Below are 20,660 nucleotides of genomic sequence, written 5' to 3'. Positions count from 1 at the left end.
CCCCCCCCCCCCCCCCCCCCCTCCCCCTGGGTTGCTGCTGCTGGTCATCTGTCTTCCCTCTAACGTTCCCCTAGGTAGTCGAGAAATGGCTGCCACCGCCTGGTGAACCCTTGAGCCGATCCTCTCAGGGCAAACTTTATCTGCTCCAGTTTAATGAACCCCGCCATATCATTTACCCAGGCCTCCAGTCCGGGGGGTTTCGCCTCCTTCCACATGAGTAGGATCCTGCGCCGGGCTACTAGGGACGCAAAGGCCACAACGTCGGCCTCTTTCGCCTCCTGCACTCCCGGCTCTTCCGCAACTCCAAATAGAGCTAACCCCCAGCCTGGTTTGACCCGGGACTTCACCACCCGCGAAATCACTCCCGTCACTCCCTTCCAATACCCTTCCAGTGCCGGGCATGCCCAAAACATATGTGCGTGGTTTGCCGGGCTCCCGCCACACCTCCCACATTTGTCCTCCACTCCAAAGAACCTGCTCAATCTTGCTCCCGTTATGTGTGCTCTATGTAGCACCTTAAATTGAATCAGGCTAAGCCTGGCGCATGAGGAAGAGGAATTTACCCTGCTTAGGGCATCAGCCCACATACCCTCCTCTATCTCCTCCCCTAGTTCTTCTTCCCACTTTCCTTTTAGTTCGCCCACCGACTCCTCCCCCTCTTCCCTCATCTCTCGGTAAATCTCTGACACCTTGCCCTCTCCGACCCACACCCCTGAAAGCACCCTGTCCTGTATCCCCTGTGTCGGGAGCAATGGAAATTCCCTCACCTGTTGTCTAGTAAATGCCCTCACCTGCATATATCTCAAGAAATTTCCCCGGGGCAACTTATACTTTTCCTCCAATGCTCCCAAGCTCGCAAAAGTCCCATCTATAAATAAATCTCCCACCCTCCTAATTCCCAACTGGAACCAGCTCTGAAATCCTCCATCCATTCTTCCTGGGGCGAACCTATGGTTGTTCCTGATTGGGGACCCCACCAGGGCTCCCCGCACCCCTCTCTGTCGCCTCCACTGTCCCCAGATATTCAATGTTGCCGCCACCACCGGGTTCGTGGTAAACTTTTTAGGTGAGATCGGTAGCGGCGCCGTCACCAGCGCCTCTAAACTCGTCCCTTTACAGGACTTTCTCTCCAGTCTTTCCCACGCCGCTCCCTCACCCTCCATCATCCATTTACGTATCATTGCCACATTGGCGGCCCAATAGTAATCGCCCAAGTTCGGTAGTGCCAATCCTCCTCTGTCCCTACTACGCTGAAGGAACCCCCTCCTTACTCTCGGAACTTTCCCTGCCCACACGAAGCTCGTGATGCTCCTGTCTATTTTATTAAAAAAGGTCTTAGTGATTAGTATAGGGAGACATTGAAATACAAATAAGAACCTCGGGAGGACCATCATCTTAATTGCTTGCACCCTGCCCGCCAGCGATAGAGGCTGCATGTCCCACCTCTTGAAGTCCTCCTCCATTTGTTCTACCAACCGTGTCAGATTAAGTCTGTGCAAGGTTCCCCAGCTCCTAGCGATCTGAATCCCCAGGTATCGGAAGTTTCTTTCCACTTTCCTTAGAGGCAAGCCTTCTATCTCTCTACTCTGGTCCCCTGGATGTATCACAAATAATTTCCCCACCATAATTTTCTGATGTGAATCCAGATCTGGGATAGAAGCCAGCACATTATTAATGAATACTGTGTCATCCCAGTTGGTGCATACACATTAGACAATACCATCGGTGTGCCCGCCAACGACCCACTGACTATTACCTCCCCCTGGGTCTGCTAATACATTAACTGCAGATAGCGACACCCTCTTATTGATCAACACAGCGGCCCCCGTGCCCTACAATCAAAACCTGAATGATATACCAGCCCCACCGAGCTCTTCTGCAACCTTGTTTGATCTTTGATTCTCAAATGGATCTCCTGTAAAAAAAACATCAGCCTTCAAACTTCTCAGGTATGCATTCACCCGGGACCTTTTTACTGGGCAGTTTAACCCCCTTACATTCCAAGCTATCAGCCAGACAGGGGAGGCGGTCCCTTACGCTGCCCCCCCCCCCCCACCCACACACCCACACACACAGACACCCAACACAGGATCAGCCATATCCACCCTGTGAGGCAATCCAGCAGTGCTTTCGCCTGTGCCAGCTCCGGGCCTACCCACATTAAACAATACCATCGGCGTCCCCGCCATCGACCCACTATTTCCTCCCACCTGGGTCTGCTAATACATTAACTGCAGATAGCGACACCCTCTTATTGATCAACACAGCGGCCCCCGTGCCCAGGAAGGCTGCCAACCCTCCATAAAGCCAACGCAAAGATGAAGAAACTGTCACCCTCCCCCCCTCCTCCGCCCTCCCCATCTCCTGGCCCAACCCCACCCTGATTACCAAATAATCAACCAACAGATCAACAAAAGCCCCACTCCCCCCTTCACTTTCCCAATCTCAAACAAAGCAGAAACAAAACACCTATCTCTTTACCTGAAAAGAAAACACGGCGGCACGGTGATGCAGTGGTTAGAACTGCTGCCTCATGGCGCCAAGGACCTGGGGTCATTCCCAGCCCAGGTCATTGTCCATGTGGTGTTTGCACATTCTCCCCATGTCACATTACTCTTGTACAGCACTGGCATGGACTTATTGAACGCCATGCGCTTTCTCGCCAGATTTGCCCCAACGTCCTGATATATCCTGATGGTGTTGTCCTCCCATCTACAGTTTTTATGGTCTTTTGCCCACCTCATGACCCGTTCCTTGTCTTGGTACCTTTGAAACCTGGTGGCTCCCCAAATCTGAGCTTCTGCCTCAGTTTGTGATGGGCCCAGTCCAAATCAGGAAGGGATGGTAAATGCCCCTGACATATGGTCTGTAGAGTTTGAGCCCTGCAGACCCTCTGGTAGCCCAACTGTTCTTAAGTTTTGACATTTCTCCAGATTGTCCACTTTGGCCTTCAATGCTTTACGCCCTTCAGCCAGCAACGCCATCTCTGCCTCCACGGAGACAATCCTGTCACAATGGTTTGACAGCGCCACCTCCATCTTCTGTATCACTGCACCTTGCTCCTCTATCCGCCAGTCCATCTTCTCCAAGGCCACCCGAATAGGGGCCACAGCCCCCCGTTGCCTTCTCCAGGTCCTCAGTGACTGCCTGCTGCTGCTTCTTAAAATTCACCTGTCAAGAAGGTTGCCAATGTCTCAGTTGACCACAGAGAGGCCTACAACGCAGCATAAGCCTTTGCCATGCCCCCCCCCCCAAACGAGGTTTGAGGGACTTCTGAATCTGAGATGATCCCTTGCCTGACTTCTGCCTTGTTTAGTACTTGCTGGCCATTACCTTTGTGAGGGGACCCTATCCCATCAAACTAAATGAATTTCCCCCCAAACATCGTCCATAAATCAGGCAAAAAACGGCCAAAATCAAAGTGCTCGCCACATAGCCGCCACCGGAATTTAGTACCAGATATCTTTTAGTGCAGAAGGAGGAAAGGGTGGTCAGCAATACAGGGGGTTTAGAAGGCACATGATCCACTAAACAAACTAGATTACTGTTTGGATCTCAGCATGATAGAGGAGCAGTACACGTTTAAGGCAGAGATCAACAAGGCGGCTGTGATTGGAGTTTGCCACCTGGTCTATGAAAATCTGCAAGGACCATCAGCAATCCAAACTACACGATCAGTTGGTCAACATTGCCCTTACAAAGGTGTCACAAAAATCTGAAGTGATAAATAGCTTTTTCTCATTAGTACTCTCTTATACTTACTGTTCAAAAGAGTTAATTGTGAACAGTATTTGCTCCGGCAACATTGTTAATGTGCTATGAGTATGTTGAACAAACTTCTTTAAACGTTTCTGTTTGCTCCCTGGGCATGCGTGAGTCTCACCCCCACAACCCAAAGATGTGCAGGGTAGGTGAATTGGCCGCGCTAAATTGCCCCTTAATTGGAAAAAAAATAATTGGGTACTCTAAATCTATTTAAAAAGAAGTTTCTGTTTGAAACAACTAGAACAAAAGATGCAAGTTGGTTAGAGCATGTGGCTTAAAATGAAATCAGTGGTGTTCCTCAACTGCATGGACAATTTGTGTCTGAAATTGCAACTGGAAGTTAGTAGACAGAATCTGGAAAGTTGTTTAGCTAGCTTTTGAATTTTCCTCCATGAGTAAGGTAATAAGATGATGTCACTTGCTTATGAGGACATATCTGTCCCTATGTCATGATGAGAAACTAATCCTCAACTCTTCCTGCAGTATCTGAGCAAGAAATAATCCAAATTCCCTTCTCTAAAATGCTGATAAGTCCCTATTAAATTATAATTTTAGCAAACAAGTCTTGTTGCTTTGAACAACATTCTTGTCTTTTAAATAGACATAATGTTATGACTCACTTGTCGTTAAAAAATAATTGCATAATATTGACTTTAGCATAACTTCCTTGTTCTTGTATGCTATGCTTCTATTTACAAAGTCAAGGACCCTGTATCCTGAGGACAATTAAAAAATGGAAATAAATATAATGGCATTAAAACAAATATTTCAGAAAAATGTAATAATCCTGTCTATTTTATTATTTGGATTTAAACCAGGTTTGTGACTGCTACATATTATCATCCGGGAAAAGGGAAAGAAATCTGTCTCGCTTTTTTGATTACTCATGGTGACGCCTTACTGGAAAAATGTGCTTAATCTTTCTTTGCAATTTAAAGGCTTTCTGCTGTCATATGTTTAAAATGTTAACAAAACTAATTGTATCAATCATTACATAATTTTCTGTGCATAACACATTTTTGTTGGTTTAGATATTCCACCCATCCCCCAAAGGGAAGAAGGGAATTGTTCCAATATGAAATGATTGCACTGCCACTCTCACCCTCAACCTCAACGGCTGCGGATCTCAACATATGGAAATTATTATTTATTTGTAGTATATATTTTATATAATATACTGATTGCTGTATATTAAACATATTGTCACACACAAAACTTGTCATTTTTGAAAAAGACAAAAACTGTTGCAATTTCTAAAAGTCAATGTTCTAACTATATTTAGTGTTACAAAAGGAAGTGTTTAATTAATAAAATGAATTGTTGCAATGCTATGAGTCATACATGCAGCTTGGCTTAGTGGTAGGATTCTTGTCTCTAAATTAGAAGATCCCAAGTTTAAGCCACATTCCAGAACCTGAGAACCTACAGAAATAATGGAGATACCATCTGTCAGGTAAGGTGTTAAACTGAACACCTGTCTGCTTGTTCAGGTGGATATAAAAAATCCCATGAAAGAGGACTTTCTCCTGGTATCAAGACAATAATTATCTCTTTAACAACATCCCCAAAACAGATTAACTTTACCTTTTCTCCCTGTTGTTTAGGGAACATATGATCAATGACAGATCTGGTCCATCTAGCCTGTCCCACGTATTTAACTCCCATCCCACCTGAAACAATGTGATCTGTTGGGAGAGGTAAAAAGCAAAGAAAAGTTTGGAGAGGAAGATCTAGAAAATTCCTGTCTGACCCTCTTAGGCAATCAAAACTAGACCAGATCACTTTGACCTTGAATTCCCTGCAGCACCTACTTTTTTTATGAAATGATCTCTGCCCTAGCTAGAAACAGTTCCAGCTCTCATGAAGGTATTAAACTAATCAACATCCACCGAACAAGCAGGCATTGGTACAGCGCCAGTTCCAGATGTCCATCATTTTCTGCGAAAATCATCACCTCTCAACATTTAACCTAGATCTGGCCTTATACAATTTAAAATTGTGGCCCTTGGTCCTTCATAACATATTAAATTGCAACAAAATTTGTACTCAAACACAACCTATTCCCGACACCAACTTTGAAATCTTGATCAGAACACCGATGCCTAACTTTCTCTAAAGTCTCGGGTCCAGGATCTTTTAAACTATCTTGATTAGTAAGACCTTCAAACTGGAAATTAATCTCATGTGCCTCCTCTGCACCCTTTCCAAAGCCTCAAAATTATCCAAATGTGAGGAGATCAAAACTGGCCACAGTATTCTAACTAAAGCCTTGTATAAGGACAAAATAGTATGGTTTTATAGTTGATTGTGGTTTATACACTAGAAAGTCAAGATCTTTATCGTTGTCCACTCTGTTAATGTTTTTCCCTGAAGTCTGGATGTATGCTTAGCGTTTATCCTTCACACATGCATAATGCTGCACTTTTCCAAGTTGAACATAATGTAGCAGTCAGGAACCCAATTCCCCAGTGTATCAAATCCAGCCTGAAGCAGCTGAGCATCATGTACAATCCTGACATTCCTACAAATCTACCTTCATCTGGACCACCTTCTCTGAACTGCCTCCAATGCAAGTTTAACCCTCTTTAAATAAGGAGACCAAAATTGTACGCAATGCTCTAGGTTTAGCCTCACCAATCCCTTTACAGTTGTAGCTTTTCTATTTTGATACTCCTCCACCCCACTTTCAATAAAGACAAATATTCCATTTGCCATCCTAATTATTTGCTGTATCTGCATGCAAACTTCTTGGGCGCGATTCTCCTAAATGGAGACTAAGTGTTCGCGCCGTCGCAAAACGGGCGCGGGGCCAACCGATTCTGGCCTCCACAGGGGGCCAGCACAGCGTTGGAGCGGTTCACGCCGCTCCAGCCTCCCTTCCCGGTGCCAAATGGGCGCCGCACCAACCTGCGCATGCGCAGTTGGGCCGCACCAACCTGCGCATGCGTGGGGGACTTCTTCAGCGCGCCGGCCCCAACGCAACATGGCGTGGGGGTTCAGGGGCCGGCCGCGCAACAAAGTAGGCCCGGGGGGGGGGTGTCGAAGAGGCCGGCCCACCAATTGGTGGGCCCTGATTGTGGGCCAGACCCCATCGGAGGCCCCCCCCGAGAGCGGAGACCCCCCCACCCAAACAGGCCGCCCCCGACCCTTCGTGCAGAGTTCCCGCTGGCAGCGACCAGGTGTGGACACGCCGACGGGACTCTGCCGTTTCCCCCCGGCCGCTCGGCCATTCAGGGCAGGAGAATCGGCGGCTCAGCCGTGGACAGCGGCCCGGGACAGGCGCAGCGTCAAATGCGCCGGTGCAAATGGCGCCGATTCTCCGCACCTCAGAAAATCGAGCGCCGCCCGCGGTTGCGGCGATTCTCCGGCCCGGCGCAGGGCTCGGAGAATCGCTCCCCTTGTGTTTCAAATATGTGGACACCCAAATCTCTTTACCGCAGTATTGTAATCTCTACCAATTCAAATAATGTTTTGCTTTTCTATTCTTTTCAAATTGGATAATCTTAGATTTTCCCATATTACACTGGAATGTAACTCACTTCACCCATATTACACTGGAATCTAACACACTTAACCCATTAATGCCCCTTTGCAGATTCTTGTGTCTTCTTCACAACTTGCTTTCCCAGCTATCTTTGTATCATCAACAAATTCAGCTACCATACACTCGGTCCCTTTGTCAAAGTCATTAATTCATTATTTACAAAGCCATTAATAGAGATTGTTGAGGCTCCAGCACTGATCCATGTGGCAGTCCATGACAGTCATATAGAGTCATACAGTACAGAAGAGGCCCTTCCAGTCTGCACCAACACTAAATCTACGCTAATCCCATTTTCCAGCACTTGGCCCATTACCTTGAAAGTTTTGACATTTCAAGTGTTCATCCACGAACCTTTTAAAGGTTATGAGGTTTCCCGCCTCTGCTACCCTCCCAGGCTTCCACCACCCTCTGGATGAAAACATCTTTCCTCAAATCCCTCTAAACCTGCCCCTCACCTTAAAATGATGACCATTTGTTATTGACCTTCAGCTAAGGGGACCAGCTGCTTTCTATCCACCCTGTTCAGTCCCCTCATAATCTTATTCACCTCAATCAGGTGCTCCCTCATCCGTTTTTTCTCTAAAGAAAACAACCCAACCCTATCCAGCCTCTCTTCATTGCTCAAAGGCTCCATCCCAAGCAATATCCTGGTGAATCTCCTCTACTCCCTCTCCAGTGCAATCACATCGTTCCTATAGTGAGGCGACCAGAAAACTGCACACAGTACTCCAGCTATGACCTAACAAAGATTTTCTGCAGCTCCAACCTAACCTCACTGCTCTTATAATCCATGCCAATTAAGTTACAGCTTGCCAACCTGAAAATTATCCATTTGTTCCGACTTTCCGTTTCCTGTTATTTAGTCAATCCTCTATCCATGTTAATATATTACCCACAAAACCATGAGCTCTTGAACCGTACCAGCCTCCCTGAACAGGCGCCGGACTGTGGCGACTAGGGGCTTTTCACAGTAACTTCATTTGAAGCCTACTTGTGACAATAAGCGATTTTCATTCATTTCTTATCTTGTGCAATCGACATCATCCAGGACAAAGCAACCCGCTTGATTGGCATCCCATCCACCACCTTAAACATTTACTCTCCCACCACCAATGAACAGTGGCAGCCATGTGTGTACCATATACAAGATACGCTGCAGAAATTCATCCTTTGACAGCATCTTGCAAACCTGTGACCTCAACCACCTAGAAGGACAAGAGCAGCAGGTGTATGGGATCACCATCAACTGCAAGTTCCCTCATCCTGACTTGAAACTATGTATATCACCATTTCTACACTGACACTGGGCCAAAATCCTGGAATTGCCTTTCTAACAGCATGGTGGGTGTGTCTACAACACATGAACTGTAGTGGTTCAAGAAAGTGGTTCATCAAGGGCAATTAGAGATGGGCAACAATTGCTGACCTAGCCAGCGTTGCTCGCATTCCATGAAAGAATAAAAGTTTTGGAAATCCAAATACACCACATTTACTGGTACCCATTTATCCACGCTGCTTGTTACCTCCTCAAAGAACTCTGAATCATTTGTCAAGCAAGATTTCCCTTTCATAAAACCATGACGATTCTATTTGTATCATGATTTTCTAAATGTCCTGCTTCTACGTCCTCAATAATGGATTCTAGCATCTTCCCAATGACAGATGTTAGGCTAAATATCTTTTAATTTACTACTTTCTGCCATCTCCCTCCTTTCTTTAGTAGGAGCATTCATTACATTCATGATTTTCCAATCATAATAATAATACTTATTGTCACAAGTAGGCTTCAATGAAGTTACTGTGAAAAGCCCCTAGTCGCCACATTCCGGCGCCTCTTTGGGGAGGCTGGTACGGGAATTGAATCCGCGCTGCTGCCTTGTTCTACATTACAAGCCAGCTATTTAGCCCAGTGTGCTAAACCAGCCCAATGCATCCACTATCTTTCCAGCCATTTCTTTTAAGATCTTAGGATGCAGTCCTTCTGGTCCAGTGAACATGTCAGCCTTTAGAACTTTTTATCTCGTGATAATGATTGTTGTTGAAAAAAAGAGACCTGCTGTTGAAGTGTTTTATCTTGTACTCACCAGCACAGATGCATGATAACAAATTTCAAAGGGAGCAACAATTGATACTGCATGAAAAAAAGGGTGCTGATTAGCTGGCAAGTGGACTCTGATTGGTTGAGCTGTTGCCATGGGGAATGCACCAGGGAACAGTTGTCCTCCAAGCTTTTGTTCAATTAAAAAAGGCGCAATTTTTCATTTTTTCTCTTTTTAAAGTAAATTTAGAGTACCCAATTGTTTTTTTCCAACTAAGGGGCAATTTAGTGTGGTCAATCAACTTAACCTGCATATCTTTTGGGTTGTGGGGGTGAAACCCACGCAGACATGGGGAGAATGTGCCAACTCCACACGGACAGTGACCCAGGATTTGAACCCGGGTCCTCAGCACCGTAGGCAGCAGTGCTAACCACTGTGCCACATGCCGCCCTATTTTTTTTCAATTAAACCAAAGCTTGGGGAACAGTGCTTTCTTCATTAAACCTTTTATCTATCTTATCTACAGCTAACCAGAAAATCTGATTTCTAGCAATTACACATGGCAACCTCTCAATCAATCACAATTGACCTATCTTTTAAGATTTAAACAAAAACTTGGGGGATAATTGTGCCCTGGTTCATTCTCTGTGGCAATGCCTTGACCAATCAAAGTCCACTTGTCAACCCATGCACACCCTTTTTCTCATGCAGTATAAATTGTTCCCTTTACAATTTGGTATTCTTGCATTTGTCCTTATGAATGCAAATCGAAAAGCTTTGATAGCATGTCCTGTTTTCAGCAATGCTCAAATTCCCGAGAAAGATTATTTTAAATTCCCCCATCTCATTGCCCCCTGAATGTCTACTATTCTTGGAATGCTTTTAATATCTTCTAACATGAAGAGACAAAATAACTGTTCAAAATCACAAATAGTATTTTAAAATAAATTTAGAGTGCACAATTATTTTTTTTTACAATTAAGGGGCAATTTTTTTAGCGTGGTCAATCCACGCATCCTCACGTTGGGCTGAGTTCACCATATTCTGCAGTTTCTTGCACCAAGCAGTTGTCATACCAGGCCGTGATGCAGCCGGATAGGATGCTCTCTATCGCACATCTGTCGAAGTTTGTGAGAGTCGATGCAGACATGCCAAATGTCTTTGGCTTCTGTAGGAAGTAAATACATTGTTGAACTTTCTTTTTTTAAAATAAATTTAGAGTACCCAATTCATTTTTGCAATTAAGGGGCAATTTAGCGTGTTCAATCCACCTACCTTGCACATCTTTGGGTTGTGGGGGCGAAACCCACGCAAACACGGGGAGAATGTGCAAACTTCACACACAGTGACCCAGAGCCGGGATCGAACCTGGGACCTCGGCGCCGTGAGGCAGCAGTGCTAACCACTGCACCACCATGATGCCCTAATCACAAATAGTTTTGATGCAATAAATAAGGAAAAATATTTCCAAGTGCAGAAACCAGAGGAACCTTTTTTTTTTAACAAACACAGTGACTTGTGATCTGGAATGCACTGCCTGAAAGGCGGGATAGTTGTGATATTCAAAAGTGAATTGTGTAAGAACATTTGCACAGCTTACAGCTATGGGTCAAAACGGGGAGGGGGGGGGCGTTGTGATTAATTGGGTAACCAGCACAGGGATGATGGGCTGAATGGTCCTATTCAATGCTGTACCATTCTGTGACTAATTGATTTCATTTCGATAGCGTATATTATACCAATAGATTGTAAATATTTGTATTTTTAACAGGACAGTGGGATGCAAAGCATCGGTGATGTGGCTGGCTCGCGTTCAATAACGTTTCGGTGCTTTATAACTGTCCAAGGAAGAGTTGGTGAAGTGTGTGTTTTTTCTGGGTGCTGCCTTATTGCTGAGACCCAAGCAGGAGGAGCTGCGGACTGTCAAGAGGAGGGAGCAACCAGGGTGATGTCAGCAAGTGCCGAGCTCTGGGGGTTTCAGTCAAGAAGCCCTGAGAGCCAGGACTTGGACCGAGGAAGGGAGAGGAAAACCCCAGCCTTTTCTTTTTGGGTGGGTGGGTGAAAAAGAAAATAAAAATCCCCCGAACAACCCTTCCTTCCTCCCCATCATCGTTATCCGCGCCTGGACCCTCAGCGGCTTGGAGATACACCGAACAACAACAAGGAGGGAAAGAGCAACCGACTGCAAGAATAAATAACAGTATATACCTCGACAAAGAGATCGTTCCTGAGTTGTAATCGAAGATGGGGAAGGGGGTTAGGGAGGGGGGGAAGAGTCTGGTTGCACTGATTGAGGAGAGGGAGACGGTTTGAAAGAGGAGGAGTGGGGGGTGGGGGGTAAGAGTGAGAGAAAAATCTAGAAGGAAAAAAAAAGTGAAAAGCTTATTTCTTTCCTCCCCCTCCCCCGCCCGTCGGAGGAGGAAAGTATTATTTATTTATTAAAAAACAAATTAAAAAAAATTCTGAGGTAAAGCTTTCGTTTGGATGGATTTTTTAGGGGCCGTCCGCTCGTGAGCGTGGGCTATGCACATCCGGGCCACCGGGCTGGAGGAGGAGGAGGAGGAGGCCATCATTGTTCGCTCGGGGAAAGGGGGGGAAAGCGGCGGCGGCCGCTGGCGGAGGGCAGGCACCGGCACCGGCACCAGGAGCAGCAGCGGCGATTAAACTTCACCTTGGGGCGGGCGGAGAGAGGGGAAAAAAAAAAACACCGCCAAAATCTCCTTCAATAAAACGCAAACACTCGGGGGACATGTCTAACCAAGGAGCCAGGAGGAACGGGCCAGTCAAGTTACGTCTAACAGGTATGAAGCTATGCCAATTGCAGGCACACATAATAACACACACACACCGTGAAAGACACGGGTGGGGTGCTTCAAATTCAGCCTTTTCTCTTTAAAATAATATATATATTTGCGATTGGAGATTGTTTTGGTTTGCAGTGTTTCCCCACTCTTTCTCTTCCCCACCCTCCCTGAGGCAAAATAACAAGGGGGTTATTTGCACACTTTTTTTTTTCTTTTTTTAAACAAAAGAGTGGTTGAACTTGAATGAGTTTAAAGAAAAAAATGAAAACTGGTAGTTTCTGCACTCCTGAGGTGTGTTCCTCTCCCCCCCCCCCCCCCCCCCCCTCCTCTCTCCTCTCTCTCACTCTTTTGTGTGGGGATTAGGAGAAAGGGTTTTGTCTTCGGGTGATTTTTAGAACCAGGAAATTCCTGCTTTTGAATGGGAGGTTTCGGTGCTTGCAACGCGCCTTAGGCCTGGCAAAGTAAACTCTTTTTTTTTGGGGGGGGGGGGGTGGGGTTATTGAAGTTATTCCTCTGACGAGGGGGTAGGTGGCTTTTAAACAACCTTCCCGTTCTCTCTGTGTCTCTCTCTCTCTCTCTCTCTTTCCCCCCCCCCCCCCAACAAAATCTGGAATGTGTATAATTTGCGCGCCTCTAAGAGTTCACACTGGAGTTTATTAATCCAGTCGTATTTATATTTCCACCCTTCCAGAGAAGTGTAACAGCAAACTTGGCAACAGTACAAAGTTTATTTTTGTTGCCTTGTGTTATTACTGCACCATGTTTATATTTTTGTTCTACGTCTATGGACTTCCACCATGAAAATATGATCGCATTCTTGTAGTCTGGAACTTAAGTTTCTTGAAAATTTATGGTCAAATAGCTACCTCCCAATTTTGATACTTTTTACAACCGGAATAGAGCTGAAAGATATTCAGTTTAAAAAAAAAAAAACCTTATTGGGAGTGTTGTGCTTGTGTGTCTTGAGAGCATTTTCATTATCTGTGCGCCAGCTTGGCTCAGATAGCACACTCGCTTCTGACAAGAATGTTGTGGGCTCAAGCTCCATTACATACTTGTGCATATAATTCAGTACCGAAGGAGTGCTAGCAAGAAATATTTGGGGGTGAGATATTAAATCCAAGTGGGGCGCTTTAAAAGGTTCCACAATACTGTTTGACGAAGAGTAGGGAATTCTATGTACACTTGCCAACATTCTTCACTAAACCGACACCACTGAAAAAGACGTTGTCTAGTCTTTCATTCTATTTGTTGGACTGTGCTACACGAACAACAGTGACTGCACTAATTGTATTTATATAGTACCTTGGAATGTTCTAAAATCATAAAAATGCTCACTGCCAACAAAGCACTTTTAAAATGTAGTTCCTGTTGTAATGTAGGGAATGCAATATCTGCAAAGTCCCAGAAACAGCAATAGGATAAATATCATGATCGATTTTCCTTTGGTAAAAGCAGAAAATTCTGTAAATACTCATCAGGCGAGGTGCATGGTGGCACAGTGGTTAGTACTGCTGCCTTACAGCACCCGGGACCTGGGTTCAATTCTGGCCTTGGGTGACTGTGTGGTTTCCTCTGGGTGCTCTGGTTTCCTCCCACAGTCCAAAGATGTGCAGGTTAGGCGGATTGGCTATGCTAAAATTTCCCCCATTGTGTCCAATGATGTGGTAGGTTAGGTGGGCGGGTGGGGGGGGGGGGGGGGGGGGTAGGGGGGTAGGGTGGGGGTTTGGGCCTCGGTAGGGTGCTCTAGTTACAGAGCTCCATGTAATTTGGCCAGTGTCCCACCTCAGTGCAAACTTGTGGGGTCTTCAACTTTTGAGTGTGTCAGAGGTTGAGAACTGGTGGTTGCGGTATTATTTGAAAAACTTTTTTCTTGGTTTAAATGGAGGTTTTTAGAAACAATTTATTTTGTAGTAGAAAAACATTATTTTGACTTGCTTAGACAATGTTATTTGAGTGTTAGAATGTAGAGGCAGTTTTCACAGTGCTAAACTGGAGCAAAAAAGTGCAACTTTTGGACATGCTTGACAGAGCCTGTGAAACTATTTAGCTGTAATTCAGATTGTGAAGTTTAATTAAAAATAAATGTTTTGTTAGAAATGCATGTGAAGGGGGCAGCACAGTGGAGCAGTGTGTTAACCCTGATGCCTCACGGCGCCGAGGTCCCAGGTTCAATCCCGGCTCTGGGTCACTGTCCGTGTAGAGTTTGCACATTCTCCCCGTGTTTGCGTGGGTTTCGCCCCCACAACCCAATGATGTGCAGGCTAGGTGGATTGGCCATGTAAATTGCCCCTTAATTGGAAAAATGAATTGGGTACTCTAAATTTATTTAAAAAACGAAATGCATGTATCTTACTGCATTTTTTATTTTAAATATTCAGACCATTCTCTTTGGATTTTTAACTAACAAAATGAGTGAAGGTTGATTTCTCTGGCTCAGTAAGTTTTTCCAATGAGTCATACGATTAGGAGGGTCCTTGATTCAATATCTAGCCTTTGCTCAGTTAGGTGATCTCAACCAGAAAAGTAGCATGAACAGTACAGTTGACCTCAGGTCTCTGGTTTAGGGAGGGGGAAAATCATTCAGATTTCCTGCCCCTAATTATTGAACTATCCTTGCTGGAAGTGTGCATATGCTTGTTGGTTGGTTATAGGATGGTAGCCTGCCAATACTTCATGTCCAAACTCTCACATACTGGCTGCACGGTAGCACAGTGGGTAGCACTTGCTTCACAGCTCCAGGGTCCCAGGTTTGATTCCCGGCTTGGGTCACTGTTTGTGTGCGTGTGCATTTTCTCCCTGTGTCTGGGTTTTCTCCGGGTGCTCTGGTTTCCTCCCACAAGTCCCGAAAGATGTGCTGTTAGGTGAATTGGATATTCTGAATTCTCCCTCTGTGTACTTGAACAGGTGCCGGAATGTGGCGGCTAGGGGCTTTTCACAGTAACTTCATTGCATTGTTAATGTAAGCCTACTTGTGACAATTAAAATTATACAGAATGTATTAGAGGGTTCCTGTGCCTGTGAAACTGCATACCAATAAAGAATAAATCTTACAGTTGAGGAAGTCCCTGGAGCTTTAAAAATCTTGAATGAGTTTAGCAGGTGGAGTTCCTACAGTGCACAAGGAGGCCATTCAGCCCATCGAGTCTGCACCGACCCATTGAAAGGTCCACTTCCCTGCCTTATCCTCATAACCCCACCGAACCACAGCTTTGGACACCAAGGGGCAATTTTGCATGGCCAATCCACCTAACCTGCACATCTGGACTGTGGGAGGAATTTGGAGCACCCAGAGGAAGCCCACACAGACAAGGGGAGAAAGTGCAAACTCCACACAGACAGTCACCCAAGGCTGGAATTGAACCCAGGTCCCTGGTGCTGTGCGGTAGCAGTGCTAACCACTGTGCTGCCCCAAAGGCTAGTTGGCCTCACTATGCCTTGTTTTAGAGAAGTGAAATAGCATCGTTCCAATTCTTTCACTTTCCAGTAAATTCTGAGTGATTTATTACTTTAAATTGGCATTTTCACTGTTTTTGGAGTTGTTTGTAAACTTGCACAATTTGCTGCCCAAACATTAGAGGCAGGTTGTAAATGCAGATTCTTGCAAGACATCATGCCACGACTCATCATTTGCCCTATTTTATAACACGTACAAACTTATAGGAGAACCTGTGTTCAATAGGTGTACTTATTGTACTTCTCCCTTTTATTGAAGAAATTGACTTCCCTTTAATTAATGAAAAAAATACATTTGATTTGATTTATTGTCACATGTACCGAAGTGCAGTGAAAAGTATTTTTCTGTGGCCGAGGGAATGTACACAGTACGTACGTAGTAGACAAAAGAATAATCAACAGAGAACATTGACAAATGGTATAACGACAAACTGATTGGTTACAGAGCGGAACAAGGGGCCAAACAAAGCAAATACATGAGCAAGAGCAGCATAGGGCGTCATGAATAGTGTTCTTACAGGGAACAGATCAGTCTAAGGGGAGAGTCGTTGAGGAGTCTTGTAGCTGTGGGGAAGAAGCTGTTCCTATGTCTGGATGTGCGAGTCTTCAGACTTCTGTACCTTCTGTCTGATGGAAGGGTCTGGAAGAAGGCAATGCCTGGGTGGAAGGGGTTTCTGATAATGTCTGCCTTCCTGAGGCAGCAGGAGGTGTATACAGAATCAATGTGGGGGTGGCAAGCTTGTGTGATACGTTGGGCTGAGTTCACCATATTCTGCAGTTTCTTGCACCAAGCAGTTGTCATACCAGGCCGTGATGCAGCCGGATAGGATGCTCTCTATCGCACATCTGTCGAAGTTTGTGAGAGTCGATGCAGACATGCCAAATGTCTTTGGCTTCTGTAGGAAGTAAATACATTGTTGAACTTTCTTTTTTTTAAATAAATTTAGAGTACCCAATTCATTTTTGCAATTAAGGGGCAATTTAGCGTGTTCAATCCACCTACCTTGCACATCTTTGGGTTGTGGGGGCGAAACCCACGCAAACACGGGGAGAATGTGCAAACTCCATACGGACAGTGACCCAGAGCCGGGATCGAACCTGGGACCTCGGCGCCGTGAGACTGCAGTGCTACCATTGCGCCACCGTGCTGCCCAATTGTTGGACTTTCTTGACTGTTGCATCAACGTGAGTGGATCAGACCAAACTGTTGATAATAGTGACCCCCCAGGAAATACTGATCATACATGGAGACTTTGGAGGAAGATCTCTTTCTGTACTAAACAAGTAAGGTAAAAGGTAAAGTCGCCATAGTCCCAGGTGACTATAGACTGCTTTCTCCTTTGAGGGGGGAGAGCTGACAGGTGGTGTTTTTAAAAAAACATTTAGAGTACCCAATTCATTTTTTCCAATTAAGGGGCAATTTAGCATGGACAATCCACCTACCCTGCACATCTTTGGGTTGTGGGGGCGAAGCCCACGCAAACACGGGTAGAATGTGCAAACTCCACACGGACAGTGACCCAGAGCCGGGATCGAACCCGGGACCTCGGCGCTGTGAGGCAGCTGTGCTAACCACTGCACCACCGTGCTGCCCTGACCAGTGGTGGTTTAACCTGAGGATCACCACACCTCTGGCGAGGGGCAAGGTTGAGTAGGAGGGCCTTCATGAATAACCTCAGCCGTTACGGAAATTGAACCCGCGCTGCTGGCCTTGTTCTGTATCACAAACCAGCTGTTTAGCCCACTGAGCTAAATTGGCCCTCCACTAGACAGTGCGGTTCCATTGCAAACAGCAGTGCTGGAGGAGACCTCAGAGTGTCTCTAGGTTTGTTGATGCCTAACTCTCAGAATCACATTGTTACAGCACAGAAGGAGGTCATTTGGCCCATTGTGTCGCCATTGTTCCAGCTTCCTGTAGGAGCAATTTAACTTGTGTGACTCCCTTGCCTTCTCCCTGTAGCTCTACATTCTTCCTTTTTAGATAATAATCCAATTCCAGGAAACAAGTTATACCTGCAAACATACGTTTAATGTCACAAATGTTTGGCCACTTTCTGTTGATGTTGAGATAGGAATCTGAGAGTCCACACAGAAATTGCAAGAGAGACTATTTCCTTTCCAGTGGCTGACGAATATAGAACAAGACAGAAAACTAAACAAGATATGAGATTTAAGAGAGTAAGAAATCCTCTTGTCATACTGCATTTCACAGCCTGATAGATCTCTATCCGAGTTGGTGACTGAAGTGGAGATGTCAACTTTTAAGAATAGGTTAAATATGTGATTGGACAAATAAAAGATAAAGGGATAGGGTAACTCAGCACGTGGGACTGGTACAGCTTTTCATGGAGGTTAAACATCAATACAGACTGGGTAGAACTACCTGTATCTATATTTTTGTTCCATATAATGCCTTGTAAAGACACTTCATGGTGGAGGAGTGATTCATAACTTGCAAGATTTAGGGAAATGATTGAAAGTAAATGAAAAGATGTAGGTTTTGAGGAGGCTTTTGAACCTATGGACAATTGTAACTAGGTGGATAAGTTTAGGAAAGCATTGCAGAGAGCAGGTCCATGATGGCTGGAGGGCCTGCCCCTGATGATATAGTGGGAATAATGACACACACTACTTCAGATTTGCAAGTGGAACCTGAGAGCAGAGATTTAGGGTGAGAGAAGCTTGCAAATGTTGGCTCAAGTAAAACCATTTTCAAGAATTTCAATAAAGGGCAAGGATTGAAGTTTGGAACCAGTGAAAGTTGGTGAAGTTTGAGAAGATGGACGCAATTGAGTGGCTTGATGGAACAGCATGCAAGCAAATGAGTATGGGATGACTTGCAGTTTGTGTTGGGAAGAACTTGGGAAATCAGTCAGCCATTTGTTGAAAAGGTACAGAAACATTTTCAGCACGGCCTCTAGCCTTTAGTATGGTTTCCTGGTGTTGGTGGCTTTAGCATAACTCAGGCTGGTTTGAAGTCATGTCCACTGCTGCTGATAATGGAAAAGGTCAGGGAGTTCTCCGTAATTATCATAATAATAATAATGATCGCTTATGTCACAAGTAGGCGTCAATGAAGTTTCTGTGAAAAGCCCCTAGTCGCCACATTCCAGAACATGTTCAGGGAGGCCGGTAGGGGAATTGAACCGCGCTGCTGGCCTTGTTCTGTATTACAAGCCAGCTGTTTAGCCCGCTGTGCTAAACCAGCCCCTTCAGAATGGGAATCCAGCATGCTACAAATAGAATTGAGTTTTTGTTTTAAAAGCTAAATTTTGTCTCTGAAAGGGAGAACACATTGACAAGAAATTGTGTTTTCTTTTTTAAAGGTTTCTTACTGGTGGGTATGTCATTTAAAAAAAAAAAAAAAATAAGAGTACTTTTTTTTTGCCAATTAAGGGGCAATTTAACATGTACATCTTTTTGGGTTGTGGGGGTGAGACCCACGTAGAATCTGGGAGAAGGTACAAACTCCACGTGAACAATGACCGAGTGCCAGGATCGATCCTGGGTCCTCGGTGCCGTGAGGCAGCAGTGCTAACCACTGTGCAGTCATGCTGCCCTGCTGATAGGTACATCATGATGAAAGATGATTGACAGCTTTGACGAGCTGTGATTTGAGGATTTACTGAATTGCACAAGAGATAAAAGGCATGGGCATATTTATTTTGAGTTTATTTTTCTTCACTTCAATACAAAGGGGGCGCGATCTAACAGCTGTGCCGCGCCCGACTTAGGAACCCTTATGAGGTGGGGTGCGGGAGGCTCAATGACTCCCTTAGGGGTGTTGGGGTGGGTCCGGATGCCATGGCAGGGGATCTAGAGATCGGGGCGCCATTGTTGATCTCATCCTGCACTGTCCAGTGGAGCCCGCTAGTGAAGGAAATGGGACTGTGTGTGGCCTCGGCGTGGCGCACCTCGCTATGGCTCCAAAATGAAGAAGTGTCCCCGTTTAATAGCGGGGTCGTTCTCGGCGGTGCCAGTGCTGGAAAACACACAGTCACACATTGAAGTTTCATGGTGGACTCTGTTTCATTTCCGTTAAATAGCGCCCATAGTCTTCAAGGTCTAAAAACAGTGTATCAGTGTCCATATATTTGAAAAAATGTCTCCCCATCAAATGCACTTTCTTTCAAAGTTGGGTATTATTGTTCAAATGCTGAGTGGTAAAAGCAGTGAGGGAACTGGCTTGGAGGAATTTTTGAGCTTGTGAGAGTGAATTAAAGACTGCGCCATTTCAGCTACTCTAGCAAATCTATTGCTTGCACAGCTAATTGTTTTGAACTTGATGCCCAGAAATTAAATAAAGTTAATGGGTAATAATGTTAATGCATATTTCTTTGTGATAGCAAGACTTTCAATTGCAAATTTGCTGTTTACAACTTAAACTGGACAAAATAAAATGTTTTCACGGCATGCTTGTTACTTCTTGCTTTTAGGATAAGGTAAACATAATTGTGATGGAGAAATAAATAGCTTTGTGAATAAGAGAAAGTTAATTAGCAAATGTAGAAGACACTGTATGAAACAATGAAATTCACTTTGGGTGAAATAGAACATAACTCCTATCTAGTAAGTAATGACTAAGTTTATATGGACTTTTCTTGAATGAAATAAACAATTTTAGTGTCGGTTTCTGCAATTTTATTTCCAACTTCCTGTAATAATCTTTATTGTCACAAGTAGGCTTAGTGTGAAATGCCCCTAGTCGCCACATTCCGGCGCCTGTTCGGGTACACAGAGGGTGAATTCAGAATGTCCAAATTACTTAACGGCACGTCTTTCGGGACTTGTGGGAGGAAACCCGAGCACCCGGAGGAAACCCACGCAGACAAGGGGAGAGCGTGCAGACTCCGCACAGACAGTGACCCAAGCAGGGAAACGTACCTGGGACCCTGGCACTGTGAAGCCATGGTGCTAACCACTATGGTACCGTGCTGCCCGTGATGTGTATGTTACATAAAGGAGTATTGAGTAGTACATAGTACTCCCAAGTTGCAGGGAATAATCAATATTTAGTTGTTTTGGTTTTTGGAGAGGGAGAGTTTTTCCACT

At 45.0% G+C, this 20,660-nt stretch overlaps 1 protein-coding gene and 1 long non-coding RNA gene across 7 annotated transcripts in view; one reads left to right on the top strand and one right to left on the bottom strand.

The window, feature by feature from the left end:
- Positions 1–10,279: 10,279 nt before the first annotated feature.
- Positions 10,280–11,659, bottom strand: LOC140395665 (uncharacterized). Its single transcript, XR_011936269.1, has 2 exons — positions 11,557–11,659; positions 10,280–10,516 (listed from the first exon to the last, which is right to left on the bottom strand). It is a non-coding gene; the product is annotated as an uncharacterized lncRNA (long non-coding RNA).
- The window catches only part of smurf2 (SMAD specific E3 ubiquitin protein ligase 2), a 277,742-nt gene continuing 268,395 nt past the window's right edge, over positions 11,314–20,660 (top strand). Inside the window, exons 1-2 of one of the 6 annotated variants that reach the window (XM_072483705.1) lie at positions 11,314–11,548; positions 11,846–12,149. In XM_072483705.1, coding sequence (XP_072339806.1) covers positions 12,098–12,149 — 52 coding nt within the window. In that variant the 5' untranslated portion in view covers positions 11,314–11,548; positions 11,846–12,097. Of the gene's footprint in view, positions 11,549–11,693; positions 12,150–20,660 lie in introns of those variants that run through there. The other 5 variants (XM_072483706.1, XM_072483704.1, XM_072483707.1 and 2 more) reach the window with 5 other exon arrangements.

Source organism: Scyliorhinus torazame, chromosome 18 (genome assembly GCF_047496885.1).
Source record: "Scyliorhinus torazame isolate Kashiwa2021f chromosome 18, sScyTor2.1, whole genome shotgun sequence".
NCBI lineage: Eukaryota > Metazoa > Chordata > Chondrichthyes > Carcharhiniformes > Scyliorhinidae > Scyliorhinus > Scyliorhinus torazame.
The sequence above is the reverse complement of the archived record's forward strand: the minus strand, read 5'-3'. Positions and strand labels throughout refer to the sequence as shown.